This window comes from Phacochoerus africanus, chromosome 10, assembly GCF_016906955.1.
Source record: "Phacochoerus africanus isolate WHEZ1 chromosome 10, ROS_Pafr_v1, whole genome shotgun sequence".
Taxonomy (NCBI): domain Eukaryota; kingdom Metazoa; phylum Chordata; class Mammalia; order Artiodactyla; family Suidae; genus Phacochoerus; species Phacochoerus africanus.
Window position 1 is genome coordinate 65,867,469 of NC_062553.1, and position 23,220 is coordinate 65,890,688.

Genomic DNA, 23,220 nt, shown 5'->3' on the forward strand with positions numbered 1-23,220 from the left:
TAAACTTATCATTAGTGTGTGTGCATATATATATTTATATATATATAACAAAATTACTTTTTTTTCCTTCAAATTTTCTTTTCCTCGTAAAACTCGGTTATGGAGCAGTGAAGCAAAACTACATTTTTTATTCCTTTGGACAATGAACTTTAAGCAAGTTTCCTCTCAGATCTTTTTGTATTTTTGCCTTTTCTAGGGCTGCTCCTGTGGCATATGGAGGTTCCTAGGCTAGGGGTCTAATCGGAGCTGTAGCCATTGGCCTACGCCAGAGCCACAGCAACGTGGGATCCGAGCCGCGTCTGCGACCTACACCACAGCTCACAGCAACGCTGGATCGTTAACCCACTGAGTAAGGGCAGAGATCGAACCCACAACCTCATGGTTCCTAGTTAGATTCGTTAACCACTGCGCCACGAGGGGAACTCCTTTCCTCTCAGATCTTTACATATCATCTAAAGTAATTTTTGGTCCCTTCCCTAGTTTTAATATCTAAATAGTATGTTTATATCAACTCTTTCCCAGGACCTTGATAAACGTTTAAATCAAATTTATTGTGTGAATTTACAAAGCTATATTAAAATACAATGTAATTCCTTTCCCCAATTAAAAACAAAACTGGTAGGGTTTTGTGACAAGTGAACTGGTTGCACTCTGCGCCGCGTCTGGAGCACCAAATAAGAAAGTACATCTGGTACCCGGAGCAGAAAGTAGTGGCTACAAAAGGACCCGCCCAGACTTGTCCTAAATAGGTCTCCGATTTCCAGAACTGAATCAGCTGTCAGCCAAAGCAATAGGAAGCATCTTTGGATAGACATTTCGGGTGAGAAAACTAAGCCACTTGGGAGCAAGCAGCGCAGCTGGACGCCGAAAAACTAAGTAGAGAGACTTCACCGCTGGAAACAAAACTCTTTGCAGGGACTTCCGCCCTACAGGGGGCGGGGCGACGTGATGACGTTACCTCACGTTCCCTTCCCGCCCCTCTCCGCACTGTGACGTTCCCAGGGAGGAACGAAGCGTAAACAGCGCAGGGCATTTCGGGAGCGGGATTGTTTCACGCAGGAAGCAGGCTCCATTTTAGCGCCGCCCGCCATCGCCATCTGTTTCCCTTCCCTCCCCCTGACCCCTCCCGTCCCCAAGCCCCAACGGGAATCCTGGGCCTAGGACCCGAGACGCCGGAGTGAAAGGAGAGAAGGGGGAAAGGGAGAAAGGGAAGAAGCGGGGAGAAAGGGCGAGTCAGGAAGGGTAGAGTGGCGGAGACTAAGGTGCGAAGCGTGCAGCCCAGCGGACGGACTGACGGACGCGCCTGTGCATCTGCTGCCGCGGCTGCGGCGCCCGCGCGAGTCGCGTCGAAGCGGCGGCGGTGGCGGCTGCGGCGGTGGCAGCAGCGGAAACAAGAGGGGAGCAATGGCGGCCGACAGCCGAGAGGAGAAAGGTTAGTGCAGAGCAAGGTGACGGGCGGAGGCGGGGCTCGGGAGTAGGTCGACGGAGCTGGGGTCGTCGTTGTGGGTTGGGGGTGGGGAGGTTAGCTTGCCCCGCGCGGGGCCGGTCTCCCCTTCGAGACGTTTGGACTCATTGGAAAAGACCAGGCCTGCCCTTTCCCCTTTCGTCCTCAATCTCTATATGACCTAACACTTCATCTAGCCATGGGTTTTTCTTTGATCCTAATTCTCTTTACTTAACGTTTGTCTGTTCTGGGCGCGGCTGAGACTAGGCCTGTTTTGAGTTTCAGGCCCTTAGGTTTATTTCCTGGTAGTATTATGCGGATGTAATGCGTATTTTCAGAACAGCCTTATTTGTTAGGCTAAATTTCGAAAACCCTTAGTGCTACAATTAATGATGGTAGTTTAGTAAGCAAGCATCTTTAAGAAGTGGTATAGGTTAGGTTATTAATCTCGAGAAATGTCTACCAATAAATTAACTTATGCCCGTTCTTGTTAACTAGGCAAAATGGCAAGAATGGCCTCTTTGGTTCCTCAAATGCTTATTTTGGAAAACATGTTTGGAAAGATGATTATGTGACTTAGGCCAGGCCAAGCCAAAAAAAAAAAAAAAAATCCTAGCCACTGTTCTGATAGACACATGTTGTGCGTACCCCCCCGAGGTACAATCAGAAACAAATGGATGTAATTCATAGAGAGTCGGAGGGATACAATTACTTTAAAATATGGGAAGAACTGATGTTGCCAGAATGGAATGTCATGTCTTTTGAAATACCGACTTCCCAGGCCCTAGAAATGTTAAAAGTAGATCCCCATCAATACATGGCTGAAAGGTGGTTTAGACTGGATCCTGCAAGGTTTTTAACAACCCTGTGGTGGTAGTTTTGGAAAGGAAATAGTTGATAAAAATATGGCCAGCTGCTGTCCTGTATTTCACAGATATACTCTTTTGTGTTGATAATTAATTTTAGGTGGTGATTTGTTAAAAGGGCTAGAGTAACATTAAATTGGACTTAAGAAGAGTCTCCAGTGAACTGCTCCAGGATTGGAACAAGCTCAGGAAATGGAGTGGACAGGAATGTATTTAAGATACTGCTCCTGTCTGAAGGCAGCACAATGATTAGGTTATAATAGTTTAATTTTCTTTCCTTAAACGAATCCTAGAGATACTCCCTCCCGCTTTGATAAATCCAGAAGGAATATGAAAATAGGATTGCATGGTGTTAGTGGAAAAAAAAAGAAGTGCTTTTAATTAGTGAAGTAGTGTTAAATAGATGACTTGTGAATTCAGTCAACACTGTATTGTGTTAGAGTGTAACAGATTGTGAGCTGTGTGGTTGGGAGTGGGTGATGGTGGTTGTGGGTGAGATGAACTAGATAGAAAATGAATAAAGCTCAGTGCTTCTCAAGAATTAATTATCTGTTAACCATGAACATAGTTGTGAGTCAGTTGTAGGGTAGACACGGTAATGTACAAGGAGGAAGAAAAGTAGGTGATGTTTTTAAAAATTTGTTTTAGGAGTTCCCTGGTGGCTCAATGGGTTAGAGATCCGCTGTGGTTACTGCTGTGGAGGATTTGATTCCTAGCCCTGGAGCTGCCACATGCCATGGGCATGGCCAAAAAAGATGAAATAAATAAAAAATAAAAATTTTGTTCTAGAAATGGATTTAGTGATGAAAATGTAGTCTATATATGTAAACTTTGTAACTACTATTAGTAAATAGTAATGCCACTATTAGCAATCCTTAGGATAAATTGTTCAATCTTTGAAAGACCTCACATTTATGTAGTTTTTAAAAAACTTAATTTCCACAATTAAGCTTTTTTATTTCAAAATTTATGATATAATTGCTTATCTTAATAGTTTAAGATTGTCTCCAGTTTACTGGAAAAGCCAGCAGATGCAATCTTACTGTAATTGCTTATTTAATTTTGGAATGGGAAGGTTTCTAGAATAAACCAGTTTGCAAATGAGACAGGCCTAGGGTATCTCACTTACCTGATATTTGTCAAACAGCTAGAATAATAGCTGGAATTAGAGTTAGTACTTGACTCTTTATTCCCATGTTGAACAGGAAAAGTGGAAAGCTAAATACTTATTGTCAACAGTTATTTTATATAAAACATTAGGTAATTATAAAAATAAGCCCTGTAAGAATTTTGGACATGTCACAAAACTTAGATTCCCTTCTTTTTTTTTTGTCTTTTTTTTGTTGTTGCTATTTCTTGGGCCGCTCCCGCAGCATATGGAGGTTCCTAGGCTAGGGGTTGAATCGGAGCTGCAGCCACCGGCCTACACCAGAGCCACAGCAACGCGGGATCCGAGCCGCGTCTGCAACCTACACCAGAGCTCACGGCAACGCGAGATCGTTAACCCACTGAGCAAGGGCAGGGACCGAACCCGCAACCTCATGGTTCCTAGTCGGATTCGTTAACCACTGCGCCACGGCGGGAACTCCAGATTCCCTTCTTAAAAGCGTCCATAAATGGTATAAGATCTTGATATGAAATGAGTTTAAGTTGCAGAAGTTTGCTATAAATCACAGAACAGTTAAAAAACTTTCAGTTACAAAATCCTTGGATTATTGGGCATTAGCTGTGTAATAAGCAGATGTTATCATCTATAAATGCTCATGTAATACCCATACTTAGAAGCTGAAACCTATAGCTGGAGAAATTGCCAGCTCCCTATGATTCCCTTGGTGAATCTTTGTCCAAAAAATGGATTTGGAAGATGTTGAAATGTTAGTGGTGTTAACTAATATTAAATACCATTTTTCTTTGAGGAAAATACATGTTTTCTATTATAAACACCTTTATACATTTTATTTCTTAAGCTCTAATAAAGTTCTCACTGAAGAACAGTTGTACAAGTTTAATATACCTAAAATGTGGATAATAAGTTACCACTTTGAAGAGTAATATGTTTTCTGCATTACCAGACTGGAAGCTCCTTAAGGGCAGGAGTGTGTCTAGTTTACCAGGTTCTTGGTGTACAATGATTGTGTCTTGGTGCCTTGAGTAAATGATTTAGAAGGTTGTAAATCATTAACTCAAGTTTGGACTTCATTAATAACTGATTGGTTATGTGATATTTGCTATTGATGTCCAAAACTAAGAATTTCTTTTTTTTTTAAATTTAGCAACATTTATTTATTTATTTATTTTGATAGTAGGAAAATGTAACATACTTTTCTCAGTAATTGACAGAACAAGCAAACAAAAAAAGTATAAACACAGAGAAGGACTGAAAACTAGGATTGACAAATTTGACCTAATTGGAAATTATAGAACGTTGTACTCAACATTTCAGAATACACATTCTTATACATATCTTTTCTCATACAGTGGAACATTTACCAAAATAGAATATTTTCTAGACCATAAGGTGAGTCTTAACAAATTTCAAAGGAATGAAATAATACCAAGAATGTTTTCTGACTTCAGTGGGATTAAGCTAAAATCAATGATAGAAAACTTCCAAATGTGTTAAAATTAAGCAGTACATTTCTGAATAACCTGTGGGTCAAATTAGAAAAAAATACATCTCACAAACCATATCATTGAACAAGAGAAGCTGGACACAAGAGTACCTTCCATACTGACTAGCTTCAATTATTTAAGGTTCCCAAACATCTCTAGTGATAAAGGGCAGAATAATTTTCTGCTACCTTTTCCTGGAGGATTATCTGGAGGGAGGCACTAGGAAGATGGTGACAGTCTAGATGATGATCTTTGTGTGTTTCATGGGTGTATCACTTTGTAACATATCACTGAGCTTACACTTAAAACATGTACATCTTATTATTTGTAGTTCAATATGAATGTTTACCAAAAGGAAGCAATTCACTTTTAAGGGAACTTCTCTTTAACCTATCTCCATTTCTACCCATTCCCTACCATGGTTTCAGTTAATTCCTCTGTATCACATCCTGTAATTCTGCTTCTAACGTGAGTACCAGTCCTGAATATCAAAACTAAGAATTTCTCAGTTTAATATATTTACACACATTCAGGCAAGGGCATATAAGTAGGTACACATGATTATATATACACATACGTATGTACATACATACTGATGCCCTCATTATAGTAAGTTCTTACGGTTAGATTGATTTGGTACACTTAGGTTAGGCCTTTATAAAGCATAAAGTATATATTTGATATTGTAGTATATTGTTTCACCCATAATGGAAGTAGGATAAAAAATTAGAAATGCTCGCCTTAGACTTGAATTTTTGGAAGACAGGAAATTGGGATGGGATGGGAAGGGAAATGCAAGTCTCTGCACTTAATTTAGAGGAATGACAGTTTTGAGTGACAGAAAAGTAACTAAGAGACTGGTCTAATGTGAAGTGCAACTGAAAGGGGGGCGCCAGGAAATCTTGCTGTATTGCCAAATCCCGCTAAGACTGTATTAAATGAATTAAATTAAAAAGTATAAATTACTTTGGTGCCCTGCGTTGGAAAACAAAATGCGTAGTATATTTAAGCACCTAGTTTTTGTTTTGTTTTGTTTTGTTTTTTCTTTTAAATATTTCAGGTCCTGACCTGATGCTGGATCCTGAAATAAATAGTACTTTGTATCTTCTGACCCAGAAGCTTCTAGGGTTAAAAAAATGAACTGTGTCTCAGATAAAGGTTAATTTTCTATACTGATATCCCTGGAGTAAAGGTTTGTGGCCTTCCTGGGCCAGGAATTTCAACATTAAAGTGTAATTCTGGGATATGGAAAGAAAGATCACTAAATTTGGATTCAGAGCTCTGAGATTTTAGTCACATTACTTTAATTCTTTAGGCTTCATTTTGGAATACTTGTTCAGTGCATAACCTTCTAAAGGTTAAACTATTTTGAAGCCAGTTAGATTTTAACATTCCCATGTTTATCTTATTCAAACAAAAATGCCCCAATCAAGCAACACAAGACTTGTTAATTTTAGCATAGTTTTGAAAAGCTCTAAAAACTTTATTTTTAATTTCCTTGTTTTGCTTCCTGTGCCCATGGATCTGTACCTTTATCCCAAAACTCAGTTTGCTAACAATAAATAGTTTGTGACAATGACTAAGATTGTGTTCACTTCATCAGTGATGAAGTCCATAAACATAATTGTATATTGTGAATGAAAAATATTCACAGATGATTGCATTTTCATGGGGGAATCAAACTAGCAGCAGTCTGCTTTGTTTTGTTTTTAATTGAGGTAGCATTTAAAAGACAATTCCAAATAAAAATCTGAATTTGAGAATCTTTTTGAAAATTCATTAGATCTGACATGATCCTAGCATTCTGTCAAGGCATTTAATCCCCTGGAGTTGAGAAGCCTTGTCCCCCTTAGTATTTCTAGTCTTTCACAAAGTATGGTATGTATTAAAACTGGAGTTTGGTATCCTGTGCCTCCATGTCTTGTACTGAACCTTAAATTTATTTGCAGTTATTTAACATCAGTGTTGTTCAGCAGTTGCAGGTTTATATGCATTCTAGAGTTAGGCAGATCAAGTACTCGTTCAATACAGTGGGTAATGGTGAGTATTAGGTTATAAAGAATAAGAGTAAGCATGGTCTATGTTCAGGCAATGTTAGGAAGTACACTGATATATGGGGCATAAACCCAGATTATCTCATGCAAAACGTTGACATAAATTACCTGCTTTTTGTCTTAAGACCTTTAGGACTGCTCCAGCTGATGGTTTGCAGATGAAAGTCTGGATCTGTAATGATCAAATAGTCTTTTTTTTTTTTTTCCTTTTTTAAAATGTAGGGTCTGGATTATTATGTTAAATCCTTGAAGTTTTCAAAAACAAAGCATCCAGGAGCTAGATTCATCCTGCAGGCTGTTAGTATATAACTTTGGATGGATTTGAATTTTAGCTGTAAATGGAAATATTGTTTTGTTTTCTTGTGTTGCATTTGAGCTAACTTGTTGCATTGATAAAGTGAAAAAATTCGTTTGTTGTGGCATCTAAGATAACATTTTTCTGGGTTTTAAAAGGATTTTAAAAGACTGTATAGTTCTTTATATAGACTATGAAGTTATTTGACTCAGAAATACTGCATTCAGCTTATTTTTGTAGTTAGTACATGAAATGTGTTCATAGAATTCTTCTGAATCTGGCGTTTGCTAACCTTTGCTCATTTTATCGACAGTGTTCTTAAGGTGCTGCTGTCAGACTGCTGTGCAGAAACTGGATATATACATATTGCTATGCAGAATAATAATATTAAAGTTTAGGGTAAAGAGAGTGATTTAAGACAGTAGTTTACTAAGAAAATCACGCTAAAGATCCAATGGATGTTACTCTCTTAAACAGATGATTATTTCTTTCCAAAAAGGCTATGCCATTGATGATTGTCTTTAATAGTGGTAGCTTCTGAGACTACTAAAATAATCCTTCCTTTATAACTAATTCATTCTAAATGGAAAAAATGAATTAAACTCCATACAAAGTATATTTTTTCTATAAAACCTATGAATGAGGTTGTCGGAGGAAGCAGCTTGTTAGCTTTATCACCCAATACTATGAAATTTCTTTTTGGCCACAGCGTGCACAGCCTCATAATGAGATCTCAGTTCCCAGTCTAGGGATTGAACCCTGGCTGCAGTGGTGAAAGTGCCAAGTCCTAACCGCTAGACCACCAGGGAACTCCCCAAACTCTTACCTCTACATTTTGGTTTTTAAGAACACATTTTACATTTATAATTAAAATCCTTAAGTTTAAAGAAAACGAAGCAGGTGATGGTAGTTTTGAAAACATCGACATTTCTCCCAACAGTAAGTGCAGTCCATGGTTTGGTTCCTCTGAACTTGAGTAGACTTTTAGTGATTGTCTCTGAGTAAAATACTGTGGTGGTATTGCTGAGCTTCTGCCTGGCTCTGTGTATGTTGGGCTGAGTATCTGTAGAACCTTAAATCACCATGTAAGAGGTCTGTCTACCTTGAAGCTCTCATGAGTCCCTGTAGAAAGGACTGTCCTAAGGAGAGCCCCAGCTGTCTTGAGTCTTTCTGACCAAGGCATACAAGCCTTCGGATGATTCTAGCTAGTGCTTGCTGTAGCCCCATGAGAGACCCTAGTTGAACCTCAGAACCATAAGCAATAATAATAAATGATTGTATTAAGTCACCAAGTTTTGGTGTAGCATATATTTATAGCAGTAGATATTCGGAACATTTATATATTTGTCTTATTGAGAAAAGAGGGTTTTATGTTCTGGACCAGATTTTGTGTATCACGTGGCCTAGTCATTAATAAAAGGTTTGTGGCAGACAGGGTTTGTTAGAATCTGATAGTGATTGGGAAAGCTTATAGATTGAAAAGCTCATCAGGAAGGTCAATTAACTGCCTTCCTGTTCCTTCCCCAAACACTGATCTTTTTAATTAAAATGCCTCTTATCAGAGACTGAGAAACAAGATCTCAGACTAGGACTTTGCCTAGGATACCTACCTCTTAATGATGACCTGCGTTTTCTTCCAAATACTAATCTCTTTCTCTTGCGTATAATACCTCACCAAATGTATGGGTAGTTTCAGTGGTGGAGAGGAGTAATTTAAAACATGATCTTTTATATCAGGGTTGGCAAGTATTTTGTGAAGGGTCAGATAGAAAATAATATTTTAGACTTCGTGGGCCACATAAGGTGTTTGTCAAATATTCTTTCCTTTTTTTAAAAAAAAAAAAAACACAACCTTTAAAATGCAGAAACCATTCATTCTTAATTTGCCAAAAATAGGCCATGGGCTGAGTTTGTCCTGCAGGTCTTAGTTTGCCAATATTGTGATTAAAACCACTGTTAGGTTATTGATGTCATGGATTAGAATACGGGTAAAAAATTGTAGCTCATTGAGTGGGGCTATTATGGTTGGTCTTAAGTAATTTAGGTGCTCTAGTTGTGTTAAGACAGTTTTCTGGTGCATTTATGTGAGATTAATCTGCTCAAGCATGGCACCTTTCAGGGACACTTTGCAATCTTGTTTTCTTATACTTTGTTTCAAGGTGGTTTTAATGTTCCCCATCAAATTTAACCCTAGATTTAGAAAGCGTGAACTCTGGACAGGTGAATTTGCTCAACTTGAACTTCTGAGCCTTTATTTCTTTATCTGCAAAGAGTTGGATATAAGACATACTTTTTGTGTGTCATATATGATATGTATGAAAGTGATAAAATGTTAGAAAGGTAAGCATTGGTTAATATTTTAAAAATGTGTAGATGCTTTCTAAAACTGCAACCATCTTTGAATTGGACTAATTATTTGTTAAAGCCGTTAAAGACAATAATACCTTTTTTTTAGGGGAAACCGTGATTTAAACATGTCTGGAATATAAATTGATTTAATTAGCCTGCATAGTCCTTTCATTTTATATTAGATTAGCATGTATAAAAGTGTATCATTTCATGTGAATGCTCAAACTTTTGGGTGTATATTTCTAATTAAGAACTATTGATTTCATGAAAAGATGTGTGTAGCACTGTATTTACTTAATTGCCTATTTTGCTGTGATTTTTTTTTTTTTCTTTTGGTTCTGCAAATGTATTTGATTTTTCAAGGTTATTGGACCCACCTTTTTACTGAATAGAAAGCTTTCATCCATGAATCATTAAATATCTGAGAAACTTGGATTTTAAAAAAATCAAATGATATTTTTTAATTTATTTAAATATAACATCCAGAAATGCCACTGTGCCAGATCTTGAGGGAATTTCCTCAGTGAAAACATGAACCCAGAAGATAAGAGAAGCCTTTATTTGTTGACAAATCTTGATTTTCAATAACATTTTAAAAAATAAGTAAAAATGAAAACAGTCTGTATAGTATATATTCATTTTAGAAAAATGGGAAAGTACAGCAGAGCATTCTTGCTGCCCAGAGAAATCAGGTTACTGTGCTATTCCACATGTATGTAATTTTCAGATGTTCTGAAGTAGCAGCTGTGACTCCCAAGTCCCAAGGAAGGTGCACTGTTAGCTTTTCTTTATCCTGTGTAGGAACCTTGCTTTCTTATTCTGCCTACATTGTCTGTTTTAATTCTCGTCAGTCACAGATTTCTCTCATCTTTGGGGAAATTTGAATCCCATCTAACCTATAACCCCTGCTATACTTTGAGTGAGTTTTGCTTTGGGGCTGGAGCCATATGTAAAATTGTCCGGTCTCATCGGTACCTCTCTCTGGGTACATTTGGAAACGTTCTTTTGATTCCAGGATGTTTAGTGTTTGAAACATTTACCGTTAGCTAGTGCCTTATTTAAAAACAAACACAACACAACAGTTTAAAGTAGTAAATACACATTAGTATGTATTTCTGAAATTTCTTTTGTCTTCTTGGTAGGGAGTGGGGAAGGGGATGGGGTGATAAAACTGGGTTCTAAGTTTTCATGAACATTGAATATATAAATTATAGTTAGTAGTTCCCTTGTTTGAACAAATTGTACATTTATAGTCCATACCAGCAACTTCAAATGTTTTTGATTGTGTAGTCCAGCTGTAATTTTCTTCTTTTAACTTAACTTTGGCATTGTTTCAAACAGGATAGCTGTAAGAATAGCACAAAGAATTCTTTTGCTTTTCAACTACATTCCACAAATGTTAACATTTTACTACATTTGTCTTTCTCTCCAATTCTCTTTCTCCCTCTTTCTATATATTCTCTGTCTCAGTATATGTATGTAGATATATGCAGGTAGACATATTTTTTTTTCCTAAGCCATTTTGTCATTTGTGTACATGTTGCTTCTTTGCCCCTAAATACTATTAACATATTTCCTAAAAAGTAGGATGCTCTTTTTCTTAACTATAGTACTGCCAGAGTCAGGAAATTAACATTGCTACTCGTAATCTATAGACCTAATTCAGATTTCACTAGTTTTTCCACTTATGTCCCAGATGTTGTACTATATTTAGTTATTTTTATTTTTATTTTTTTGTCTTTTTGGGGCCACACCCACAGCATATGGAAGTTCCCAGGCTAGGGGTCGAATCAGAGCTGTAGCTGCCGGCCTACACCACAGCCACCCCAGATATGAGCCGCACCTGCAGCCTACACCACAGCTCCATGGCAATGCGGGATCCTTGACTCACCAAGAGAGGCCAGGGATCATACCTGTGTCCTCATGGATGCTAGTCAGGTTGGTTAGCCTGAGCCACAATGGGAACTCCCTGTATTTAGTTATCTCCTTTAATTTGAAGTTATTTCCTTAGTGTTTGTATTTCATAACATTGACATTTTTTGGATGCCCCTTAATTTGGGTTTGTTTCCTTATGTATAGGTTCAGATTTTGCAGTTTGCATGGGCATATCATGGAATTGCTCTATTCATAGTGTATCACATAGGGGGTCCATGATGTTGATTTGACCCGTTAGTGGAGAGTTAACTTGATTACTTGGTTAAGCTGGAGTCTGCCAGATTTCTCCACTGTAAAATGGTAATCAATAAGTATTTTGCCCAGAGTTCACAATCTTTGATGAATGTATGTTTATTTAAAAGTTATGCACATGTCTTTTTATGCTAACTTATTGTGCACATTCTAAAGCAGTTACAAAAATTAGAAATTAAAGGATGAGATAAAAATACAGAAGTTCTCACCTTTTTTTTTTTTTTTGGTACCCCATTGTATCGTTTTATACCCTGTGGGGAATATACTTCTGGTTTATAGATTAGAGCTCTGTATCATATCCTTTACCTTGTATGATTTTATAGGAATTATTCTTGTCTTGATCCTGAAGTAAAAGCTCCTTGAAGGTTATGGTCTCATATTTCTGTAGTTTTGACATAGTAAGTACTCAAAAATAAATGCTTGACAATAATGGTTTTTCCCTATTACTTTTAATTTTCTTGCTTTCAGATGGAGAACTTAATGTTCTAGATGATATTTTGACTGAAGTACCGGAACAGGATGATGAACTATATAATCCAGAGAGTGAACAAGATAAAAATGAGAAAAAGGGTATGTAAGATTTATTTTTGTTAAAAATAGCAATGTAAATAGCAGTTTAATTTCTTAGAGTCTTTGCTTTTGTACTTATTCTTTATGGCACTTAACACCAAAAGCACAATCATAACAAACAGTGGTACCCAATTCCATATAAATAAGAGTAATATATTTTTTTTAAAGGTTTGAAATGTCTCAAATAAATGATTTTATTCCAGTGCTTGAAAGCTGTATTTTCTTTATGATTAACTTTGGAGTAAAAATACTTCAGAGGACATTTTAAAGAAATGAGGCTTTTTTCCTCCGATAGATTTACCTGTTAAACTTTGTTGAAATAAGTCAAATACTCAAACTCTCTTATATATATATTTTTTTAATTTTATTCTTAAGGATCAAAAAGAAAAAGTGACCGAATGGAGTCTACTGACACAAAGCGACAAAAGCCTTCTGTTCATTCAAGACAGTTGATTTCTAAGCCACTGAGCTCATCAGTTAGCAATAACAAAAGAATGGCTAGTACAAAAGGAAAGTCAGTCACAGAGTATAAAAATGAGGAGTATCAAAGATCTGAAAGAAACAAGCGTATAGAAGCTGATCGGAAGATTCGTCTGTCAAGCAGTGCCTCCAGAGAACCTTATAAGAGTCAACCTGAAAAAACTTGTCTGCGGAAAAGGGATTCTGAAAGGAGGGTCAAATCCCCTACACCAGATGGTTCTGAGGTAGTAAATACTATTACAGATATAAGACAGAAAGCAATTCTTTTTTGAGGCTAGAACTATTTATTCACTCTGACCTTGTCTGTTATATGACTGCTGATTCCCTTTTTCTTTAAACATCAGAGAATTGGGCTTGAAGTGGATAGACGTGCAAGCAGATCCAGCCAGTCTTCTAAGGAAGAAGTGAACTCTGAAGAATATGGCTCTGATCATGAGACTGGCAGCAGTGGTTCTTCTGATGAGCAAGGCAACAACACGGAGAATGAGGAGGAAGGGGTAGAAGATGTGGAGGAAGATGAAGAGGTAGAAGAAGATGCAGAAGAAGATGAAGAAGTGGATGAAGATGGAGAGGAGGAGGAGGAGGAAGAGGAGGAGGAGGAGGAGGAAGAGGAGGAGGAAGAGGAGGAGGAGGAGGAGGAAGAAGAATATGAACAGGATGAGAGAGACCAGAAGGAAGAGGGAAATGATTATGATACTCGAAGTGAGGCTAGCGACTCTGATTCTGAGTCTGTTTCCTTCACGGATGGGTCTGTCAGATCTGGTTCAGGCACAGATGGATCAGGTACTGACTTTTATATGTAAAGGTTTGTCTTTTTTTTTTCCAATTGACCTAACTTTTTTTCTTGAACATGCTTAAATTGAATTATAAAATTTTTGAGGCAGTGGGGGAATGTTAATAAGACTGCCCTATGATTTTTTTTTTTTGACATGGTATGCTTTTGAGTATTATAAATGCATTTGAATAAGGTTTTCATATCTTAGTAAAAGTGTTTCCCAGCTACAAATTGTATTATAAATGTATGTTAGTCTAATTTTAATTTCTCTTTAAGGAAATGTATTTGAGGTTTTAATGTTATTCTTAGATTTCCATACTAAACAACAGCTTATTTGAACACTGATGTACTTGAAGTATATTCATGTGGAACCTGTCTTCTAGGTGTTAACAATATTTTCATGTTAAATGCCTCTAGATTTCCATCGTGTGGCAACAAAAATCAAAACAACTTACTTTCAGAGTTTCTTGTGGCACAGCAATTTCAGGATCCAGCATTGAACTGCAGCACATGGGTTCAATCCCTGGCCTGGGAACGTCCACATGTGGCCAAAACAAACAAAAACAACTTATTTTTATCTTGGGAGCATAGCTTTTCTTTCAGTTCTATACCCGTGGGTTGACTGACTGGGTCGGGGTCTCTAGAGGGCTGGGTGTGAAGGTACAAGATGAAAAATAAGAGCATAAAATTCTTGGAGGGGCTGGGTAGGAGCCATCTTGGGTCATTCTTTCAGTACTACATGCCCTGCCACTTTATTTCTATCTGCCCCTGAGACTTTTTGTTTTCTTTTTGTCTTTTTGTCTTTTTAGGGCTGTGCTTGCAGCACATGGAGGTTCCCAGGCTAGGGGTCTAATCAGAGCTGTAGCTGCTGGCCTACACCACAGCAACAGCAACGCCAGGTTGAAGCTGAGTTTACCACCTATGCATCTCCTGGCAACACTGGATCCTTAACCCACTGAGCAAGGCCAGGGATCGAACCTGCAACCTCATGGTTCCTCGGATTCATTTCTGCTGCACCATGGCGGGAACTCCTGCCCCTGAGATTTAAATATAGAAATGCTGAGTAGTTACAGTTAACTAGGTGGAGGAGCCCTCTTTTGGGGAGAAATTCAGATGGATAGAGCAAGGAGAGACCCCAGGCCACTATGTGATTATACTCTCATGGCTGTCTAATGAAAGATGCAGCCAGAGGAGTTCTCGTCAAGGCTCAGTGGTTAGCTAACCCGGCTAGTATCCATGAGGACACAGGTTCGATTGTTGGCCTTGCCCAGTGGGTTAAGTATCCAGCGTTGCCATGAGCTGTGGTGTAGATTCCAGACATGGCTCAGATCTAGTGTGGCTGTGGCTGTGGTGTAGGCCTGCAGCTGCAGCTTCAGTTCGACCCCTAGCCTGGGAACCTCCATATGCCGCAGGGCAGCCCTAAAATGACCAAAAAAAAAAAAAAAATAGGCCAAGTGTACTAAACATTGAGATAAAGATCCTGTTCTTGATAGTTAGAATTTCATTATTATAGAATTTTACCGTTTTAGTTGTGCATTGTTAGTAAATCACATTCTTGATAATGTGTATGATAGAGCAAATGGCCAAGTATTTTCTAATTGGCGGCTGAAGTTTTTTTTAGCTTTTTGTTCCCTAAAGTTCTAGGTTTGAGAGTTTAGACAAGTTTTTTTTTGTTTTTTTTTCTCATTGTGTGTGTGTGCGTGTGTGTGTTTTGCTACCCTGCATTGTGTGGAGTGCCTGGGCCAGGGATCAAATCCAAGCCACAGCTGCAACCTGCATTGCAACTCCAGATCCTTAACCCACTTTGCAGGGCCAGGGATCATACCTGTGTCCCAGTGCTCCAGAGACATTGCCCATCCCTTTGTGCCATTGCAGGAATTCCTAGACAGGTTTTTGAAATAGGTTAAAAAGTTAAACCAATAGATAAGTCGTTGGGTTTGATATAAAAATTGTGGAATCTTTAATTCTACTCTCCCATCATACTTTTTGCAAACTAATAGGATATACCTTTTATAGTTTATGATAATAGAGAATAAAAATTGCAATGTTGGTATTATGAGTGAATATTCACTTATCGTGGAGAATATGTGAAACCTGAAAAGAGTATGAAACATTTTATTATAGGAATTTTCCTTTTGGTCTCCATGTTAGAAACAATATTTCTTACACTCAAATGTTTGAATAAGTCAAACAAGGGAGACCTATATATATAGGTAGAGTCTGAAATAATCTGTATTTTTAATAAGCTCCTAGATACTGAAACTTATCAAGTTACTTTGTTTTTGTGGATAAGACATTTCAGCTTGAATGGTAGCCAATAGTTTTATAAAACCTGAATTTTTAAACTGTTAAGAGATTTATAGTTTTAAAAGAGATACCTGGAACACTTTCTTCCCTTATTAAAGAAAAATTTGTGGCTTTTCCTTAAAAGAGCTCTTATGTGGAACATGTATGTATGTATGTATGTATTTATTTTTGCATTTTAGGGCTGTACCCATGGCACATGGAAGTTCCCAGGCTAGGGGTTGAATCGGAGCTGTAGCTGCTGCCCTGCACCACAGCCACAGTTATGTGGGATCCAAGCTGCGTCTGCGACCTACACTATAGCTCACGGCAACACCCGATCCTTAACTCACTGAGCAAGGCCAGGATCAAACCCGAGTCCTCATGGATACTAGTCGGATTCGTTTTCACTGCACCACAACAGGAACTCCCTGGAACATGTTTTAGAAACTGTATTTAGTATATAGGACATTACTATTTTTTTAAATCATGGATTAGTTTTTTTATGATAGTGTATGAAAGGAAAATGGGGTGGATCTGGAACTCCTTCATTAAGAGATCTCAGTTTTTAAATACAGAAGATCATGGTTTATTTTCTTATAGATTTTCTAGATTTCGGTTTATTTTACCTCAGAATTTTAGTAACTTCCTTACAAAAGTGACAAACTTTGGTGGTGATTACAGGTTTATTTGATAAATGATTTTCTTGTTTTTTTGACTGGAGAATGATAGAGGAGATTATAAACTTAAGAGTAACGGAAGTTATTTATACAAAAGAAAAAATCCTTTGGGATTTTTCATATGATGCTCTGTTTGACATTACATAAAAATAGTTGGGCAAGATCTTCTGCTTCTATTATTTTTCCTGCATCATCTTAGTGAGAGATCCTTTTAGTAGTTAAAACCATGAAGTATTATTTTTAAATAACAATAAGAGATGCACTATCCTTTATCAGTTTATAATGCTTAGATTCCTAACTATTCAAATAGGAAAAATTGAAAAATAATTTAAAAAATTTTTAAAGTTTTATTTTTCTGATCTCTTTCATGTGCTTGTCATACTGATTCAGTGAATTTAGTTCCTTTTGTGTACCAGACACTATATAAGAATGTGGTTCAGTAACAGACATGGATGAGAAAGAAATTTGTGATTTGACAAAACCTCCAATTGTTTTATCTGTTTTTTAATACTAAAAGGCTTCAGTCTGTTCTCTTGAAGTCTTACAGTTTGCCCTGAGGGAAAGGATTTTAAAACTTGAAAGTTAGGTATCATTATTCAAAGCCAACAAGCCTGGAAACAAATGCTTTTCTCTACAGCTAGTTATTTGAATATCATTATGCCTCCAAGGTTACTAACTTTAAGTGGGCTTGGCTTTGTAATTGTGCCAGTATTTATACAGAAAGATAAATAGGCTGCTTTGCCCTTCCTTTTTACCCTAAGTTAGGAAAGGCAGCATCATTTACCAGTTTATTGTCAAGATCTATTTGGAGAAGCAATTAGTAGTAAATTACAAAGGAAAAGAAAACCTTAAAAGGAACTTATGTCCTTGGAGTTTTCCATCTTTAACCTAGTAGACCTAGAATCCCCTTTCAAAAATAGTTGTAAAGGAGTTCCCGTCGTGGCGCCGAGGTTAACGAATCCAACTAGGAACCATGAGGTTGCGGGTTTGATTCCTGGCCTTGCTCAATGGGTTAAGGATCTGGCATTGCCGTGAGTTGTGTGGGTCGCAGACGCGGCTCAGATCCTGTGTTGCTGTGGCTCTGGTGTAGGCCGTTGGCTACAGCTCTGCTTAGACCCCTAGTCTGGGAACCTCCATATGCTGTGGGACTGGCCCAAGAAAAGGCAAAAAGACAAAAAAACATAGTAGTAAAATATCTTTTCTGTTCTTTTAATAAGAATAGAGCTCATTGCTTGTACTTTAAAGTTAGAAACTAGGTCCTGCCACCTAGAAACTATAGGAGTTTGGCCAAGTTGCCTAACCACTTCTCTAAGTTGAAATTTTATTTTTTGGCACATGAGAATAATGGTATTATGTAACTCATGAGTGGTTTTTGTTTTGTTTTGTTTTTAAATGAGGATTAAGGGAAATTATTTAAGGTTTTTAAGATAAGAGTTTGTATGCAAGATCATTGATCTTTTTCAGCATTCTTTTATTTTTATAAAAATAAGTATATGCATTTTCTCCCGTCATACTCTTTTTGGCTGAAAAGTTAAGGTATTTATAGTGGTATAGTTAAAATACAAATAAACAGACTGGAGAGCCTGATGCCATGTTAGGCTCTCATTTATATGCTTAGAAAGTTCCAAATTAAGCATGAAATTGTTCTTATATGACAGGTAATGCAACCCTTTTCTGTCTCCTGTTTTATAGAAACACATACACTATCATTGAGATTTTAGAGGGGTTTTTTTTTTTTTTTGGTCTTGTCTTTTTTTTAGGGCCATACCCACGGCATATGGAGGTTCCCAGGCTAGGGGTCTAATCGGAACTCTTGCTGCTGGCCTATGCCACAGCCATAGCCACAGCAGTGTGGGATCCGAGCCATGTCTGTGACCTACACCACAGCTCATGGCAACACTGGATCCTTAACCCTCTGAGTGAGGCCAGGGATCGAACCCGCAACTTCATGGTTCCTAGTCGGATTTGTTTCCACTGTGCCTTGATGGGATCTCCTAGAGATAATTTTAAATTGATTTTGAAGTAAGCAGTAATTCAAGAAGGAAGTGGTTAAGAAGAATGGAATTGAAGATACAAAAGTAAGCAGTGGCAACCAGGAGGGAGTAACTAATTTACTGTAGTGTATTTTTTTTTTTTTTTTAAAGCAGTTGAAAAGCTTTGGGTTCTGGGATTCTATCAAACATCTAAGATAGATTCAGAGTTGGAATTGTAATGAAGAATGATAGTATACTTTTTAAAAAGAGGACTTAAACAATAGTACCCGTTGCATAGAAGGGAACACCATAAATTTAACTGAAAGAAAAGTTGAATTTACTTTGCTGAATTTTTTTCTTTTAAGGCTTTATTCAGTACCACCTTTATATATAGGATAAGTGGTCCTTAATTATGGCCATGTGTTTTTTCCTTATTGTTTCATGATCATACCTGCAGCATGTGGAGGTTCCTGGGCTAGGGGTTGAACTGGAGCTGCGGAGGCCACAAGCCACCGAAATACCGGATCTGAGCTGCATCTGCAACCTTTGCTGTAGCTTGCATCAGCAGTGCATCCTTAACCCACTGAGTGAGGCCAGATATTGAAGCCACATCCCTACAGATGCAGCTTCAGGTCCTTAACCTGCCAAGCCACAACAGGAACTCCTGGCCATGTGTTTTTATTTCATTAAAATTGGTGGGAGAAATAACACAATATCCTTAGTTTTTGAACAGTGTCTTTGAATTGGAACACCTTCTGAGGAAATTGAGGGGTACGGAGAGATTAGTAAGAACTATTACTTAGGAATTATGCAGAATCCAGACACATGACATACATTCTTTTTAATTACCAGTACCTATGTTGTAATGTTTTTAAAACCTTGTTTTAATTCTTTTGTAGATGAGAAAAAGAAGGAAAGGAAGAGAGCTAGAGGCATATCTCCTATAATTTTTGATAGAAGTGGGAGCTCTGCATCAGAGTCATATGCAGGTATTCTCACTTTGATTTGTGATCACATCTGAATGATTCTAACGTAATCTGCTGTAAAAAGTGTGTGGAGGCTGTAGTTTAGCGTGAACTTGTTCATTAGTATTGATTTCTGGCATGTTCAGTGTAATAATTCCAAAGGAAACTAAGCTTTTTCTTATTATTTTAATCCTGTTCTGTTACTGCTTAAGTGGAATTTCACTTTTTTTTCTTGGAAGATGATGATTCAGTGACTAGTTTTCTGAGTGAGAAACTGTTCAAATATTTTTTAAAAAATCCAAACAATCCAAAAAAGCAAAACACTCGTACACATTGAGAAGTATTTTTTTTTGTGTGTGTGGGTGCGCCAGGAAGAATAATTTGTCTTGAATGAGAACTTTATGTGACAAGACTGTAGAAATTTTGTCTTATCTCTATTAAAGCTCAATCTGAACAAATGTACTTTGGCTAAATACAGGTTCAGAAAAGAAGCATGAGAAATTATCATCTTCCGTTCGTGCTGTCCGAAAAGGTATCATTTAAATTTGAAATTGTTTTCATTGCATGCTGCCTAAAGTCATTTTTTTGCCCTATTGGTTCTCCATTAATATTTGATTTTAATGTAGTAATGTTCTGATATATTACATTAAAGGAAAAAAATTAATAATGTAGTCTTACATACAAGTCCATGCTCACTTCTTACTGCATATCTTTTCTCTCATTTTTTTAATGGCCGCACCTGGCCCAGGTATTGAATCCAAGCCTTAACCGTGGCAACTGAATCCTTAACCCACTGGGCCAGGCAGGATTCAAAACTGCACTTCCACAGTGACCCAAGCTGCTGCAGTCAGGTCTTTACTGCGCCATAGCAGGAACTCCTATGTATCTTTTAGAACAGTAGCAAACATCTTAGGATATTTTACCAGTTTTTGGATAGAGTGAGTGGTATATATATATACTTTTAATAACAATGGTTTTAGCAATTTTTAAAGATGAATCTGATTAAAATTTGAAGTATATAACCATTTTTACATTTAAAAGATGAATCTGATATATCAGAACATCACTATATTAGGTTTACCTTCTTGGAAAATGCTGGTGTCTTTTCTTAGCTTTGCTTTATTATGTGTTGTGGCTTAGCTCTCCAGGTTGAATGGGTGATTATGAATTTTAAAAGTTTAGCTGGGTTGTGGAGGGCTAATTTCAGTTAGTACAGCGGATATCCCTCTGTGTGTTAATGGCCTGGGGTTAATCAATTTGGATTTCTTTTTTTCAGATCAAACCAGTAAACTCAAATATGTCCTACAGGATGCAAGATTTTTTCTCATAAAGAGTAACAACCATGAGAATGTGTCCCTTGCCAAAGCTAAGGTATTAGCATCAATTCTGTTGAAATTACCCTAAACTTAAAAATTTTAAATGTGAAGGTGTACTTAAGTATCCCTTGGGTACATGAGATTTTGTAATTTTCATTAAAGCTTTAAAGATCCATAGCCCATCTCCTATGTGGGGTCTGCTTTTTTGACTAGTTAGGCAACCTAATAGTAATATGAGTTTTCTTTTAAATCTTTTTAAAAGGATGAATTTAGAAATAAAATTATTAAATATTTGAAGAATGTGTATAAATATACATTGTACTACAAGAGATGTGCTTCTTTGGATTTTTGTGTTTCTATATTCAATTGCTAACTTACTATACTAACACTTTTTAAAGAGTTTCTTTGGTTAACTAGTTTTTGTTTTATATTGCTGCTTGTTTTATACTTTGAGATTTTCTTGAAAAGAAATCATTCTTTTTTTTTGGGGGGGGGTCTTTTTAGGGCTGCACCCACAACATATGGAGGTTCCCAGGCTAGGGGTTGAATCAGCTGTAGCTGCTAGCCTATGCCACAGCCATAGCAATGTGGGATCTAAGCCGTGTCTTCGACCTTCAACGCCAGATCCCCAACTCTCTGAGTGAGCCCAGGGATCAAACCTGTGGATACTAGCCGGGTTCGTTTAACCACTGAGCCATGATGGGAACTCCAAGACATCATTCTTTTATGGAAAGTTTATTTTACTTTTAGAAGTAAAATCATCTGAATTTAGAAAAAAAAAAAAAAAGAGTAGGCTTAAAGGCCCACCCTAGGCTTTAAAAAAGGGATATATGCCCAGTTGCCGTAGGATGTTGTTAAGATTTTCTTTTTATGTTTTTGCTCTAAAAATACATCTACTTTTTATACCAGCTGTTTTACTATATTTGGTTTAAATTAATTTCTACTGACTTGGAGAAAGTTAAAATTAAAGCATTTTGAAACTGTGTTTGTCAATATTAATGGTCCTATACTTCTAATTTAAGGATTACCCATGAAATTTTACAGATGGCAGGAATAATACACCAAATAACTATCTAGTGAAAAGTTTATTCAGTTCTTCAGCTGGAGTAGATTTAGGCAAAAGTAATTAAGTACTTAGTGTGAATGAGATGTAGTATGTATCAGCATTTCAAACTGAATGAGAACTTCTGGCTTACTTTACCATTTCAGTATCTTTCATGAACAAAGAATTGATTAAAATGCTCTGGAAATTAATAACTGTGTTGCAGCTCTACATAAAACACAGGCCTCTTTAGTCGAACTATTAATACATGAAAATTTGAACTTAAGTAGAAGAAAATATATGCTGCAGTTTCACAGAAAGCCTTCACTTATGGATTTACTAACATAATAATAATTTTTAATTATTTGATTAGGCAGGCATAGTCTTTTAAGAAAATGTATATATTGTGAGTAACCTTCAAACAAAATGTTTTTGCCATAGTAAATAGTTCTGATAGTAAAATAATTGTACATTGCTGTTTTTATTATATGAAACTCTAGCCCATATGATACGATCAACTCGTCAATGTGTTTACTCATTGTTTTAATGATTTTGTTAAGGTTGATAATTTCATATTTCTCCTGAGATTTTGATTATCTCATTATTTGCACAGCTGAAAAATGAGACCTTTATTCATTATAGCTTATTGGTAGTATTGGTCTTTTGCAAATATAATTGGAAACGTAAAAGATTTGTATTAATTTCAATCTGATTTTTACTTCATTTATATAGGGTGTATGGTCTACACTGCCAGTAAATGAGAAGAAATTAAATGCTGCATTCAGATCTGCAAGGAGTGTTATCTTAATATTTTCTGTAAGAGAGAGTGGAAAATTTCAAGGTAAGAATAAAAATAATTTGGACATATAAAAACATTAATTATATTTGCATCTATTTATTATGTTGTGATTTATTCTCTTAGGATTTGCAAGACTTTCTTCAGAATCACATCATGGAGGATCTCCTATCCATTGGGTACTTCCAGCAGGAATGAATGCTAAGATGCTGGGAGGTGTCTTTAAAATTGACTGGATTTGCAGGTAGATTACACACTTCAGTGTAGATAATTAAAATTACCCTTGTTTTGAATGGGCTAGTTGAGAAGAATGTTACAACTCCAAGTTAGTTAGTTTCAATTTATTATTCTGATTATTCCCCCTTTTTTTGGTCTCATTCCTAGCCTGATTAGAATCCATAAAGTTTATTCAACAAATGTTAAAAGTAAAATTAGCAGTAATATGCTTGGATTGTCCATTTACCATCTTTATAATCTAATATGGGATGCATAGATAAGGCAAAGATTTACTTAGTTAAGAGTTTTATGTACT

General features: G+C 36.8%; 1 protein-coding gene across 5 annotated transcripts in view; it reads left to right on the forward strand.

Moving 5' to 3' along the window:
- Positions 1 to 23,220, forward strand: part of YTHDC1 (YTH N6-methyladenosine RNA binding protein C1) — a 59,145-nt gene that overhangs the window by 21,069 nt on the left and 14,856 nt on the right. Inside the window, exons 1-9 of one of the 5 annotated variants that reach the window (XM_047798156.1) lie at positions 1,017 to 1,432; positions 12,277 to 12,378; positions 12,754 to 13,082; positions 13,203 to 13,641; positions 19,469 to 19,558; positions 20,013 to 20,066; positions 20,811 to 20,905; positions 22,625 to 22,733; positions 22,815 to 22,932. In XM_047798156.1, coding sequence (XP_047654112.1) covers positions 1,405 to 1,432; positions 12,277 to 12,378; positions 12,754 to 13,082; positions 13,203 to 13,641; positions 19,469 to 19,558; positions 20,013 to 20,066; positions 20,811 to 20,905; positions 22,625 to 22,733; positions 22,815 to 22,932 — 1,364 coding nt within the window. In that variant the 5' untranslated portion in view covers positions 1,017 to 1,404. Of the gene's footprint in view, positions 1 to 1,016; positions 1,433 to 12,276; positions 12,379 to 12,753; positions 13,083 to 13,202; positions 13,642 to 19,468; positions 19,559 to 20,012; positions 20,067 to 20,810; positions 20,906 to 22,624; positions 22,734 to 22,814; positions 22,933 to 23,220 lie in introns of those variants that run through there. The other 4 variants (XM_047798158.1, XM_047798157.1, XM_047798159.1 and 1 more) reach the window with 4 other exon arrangements.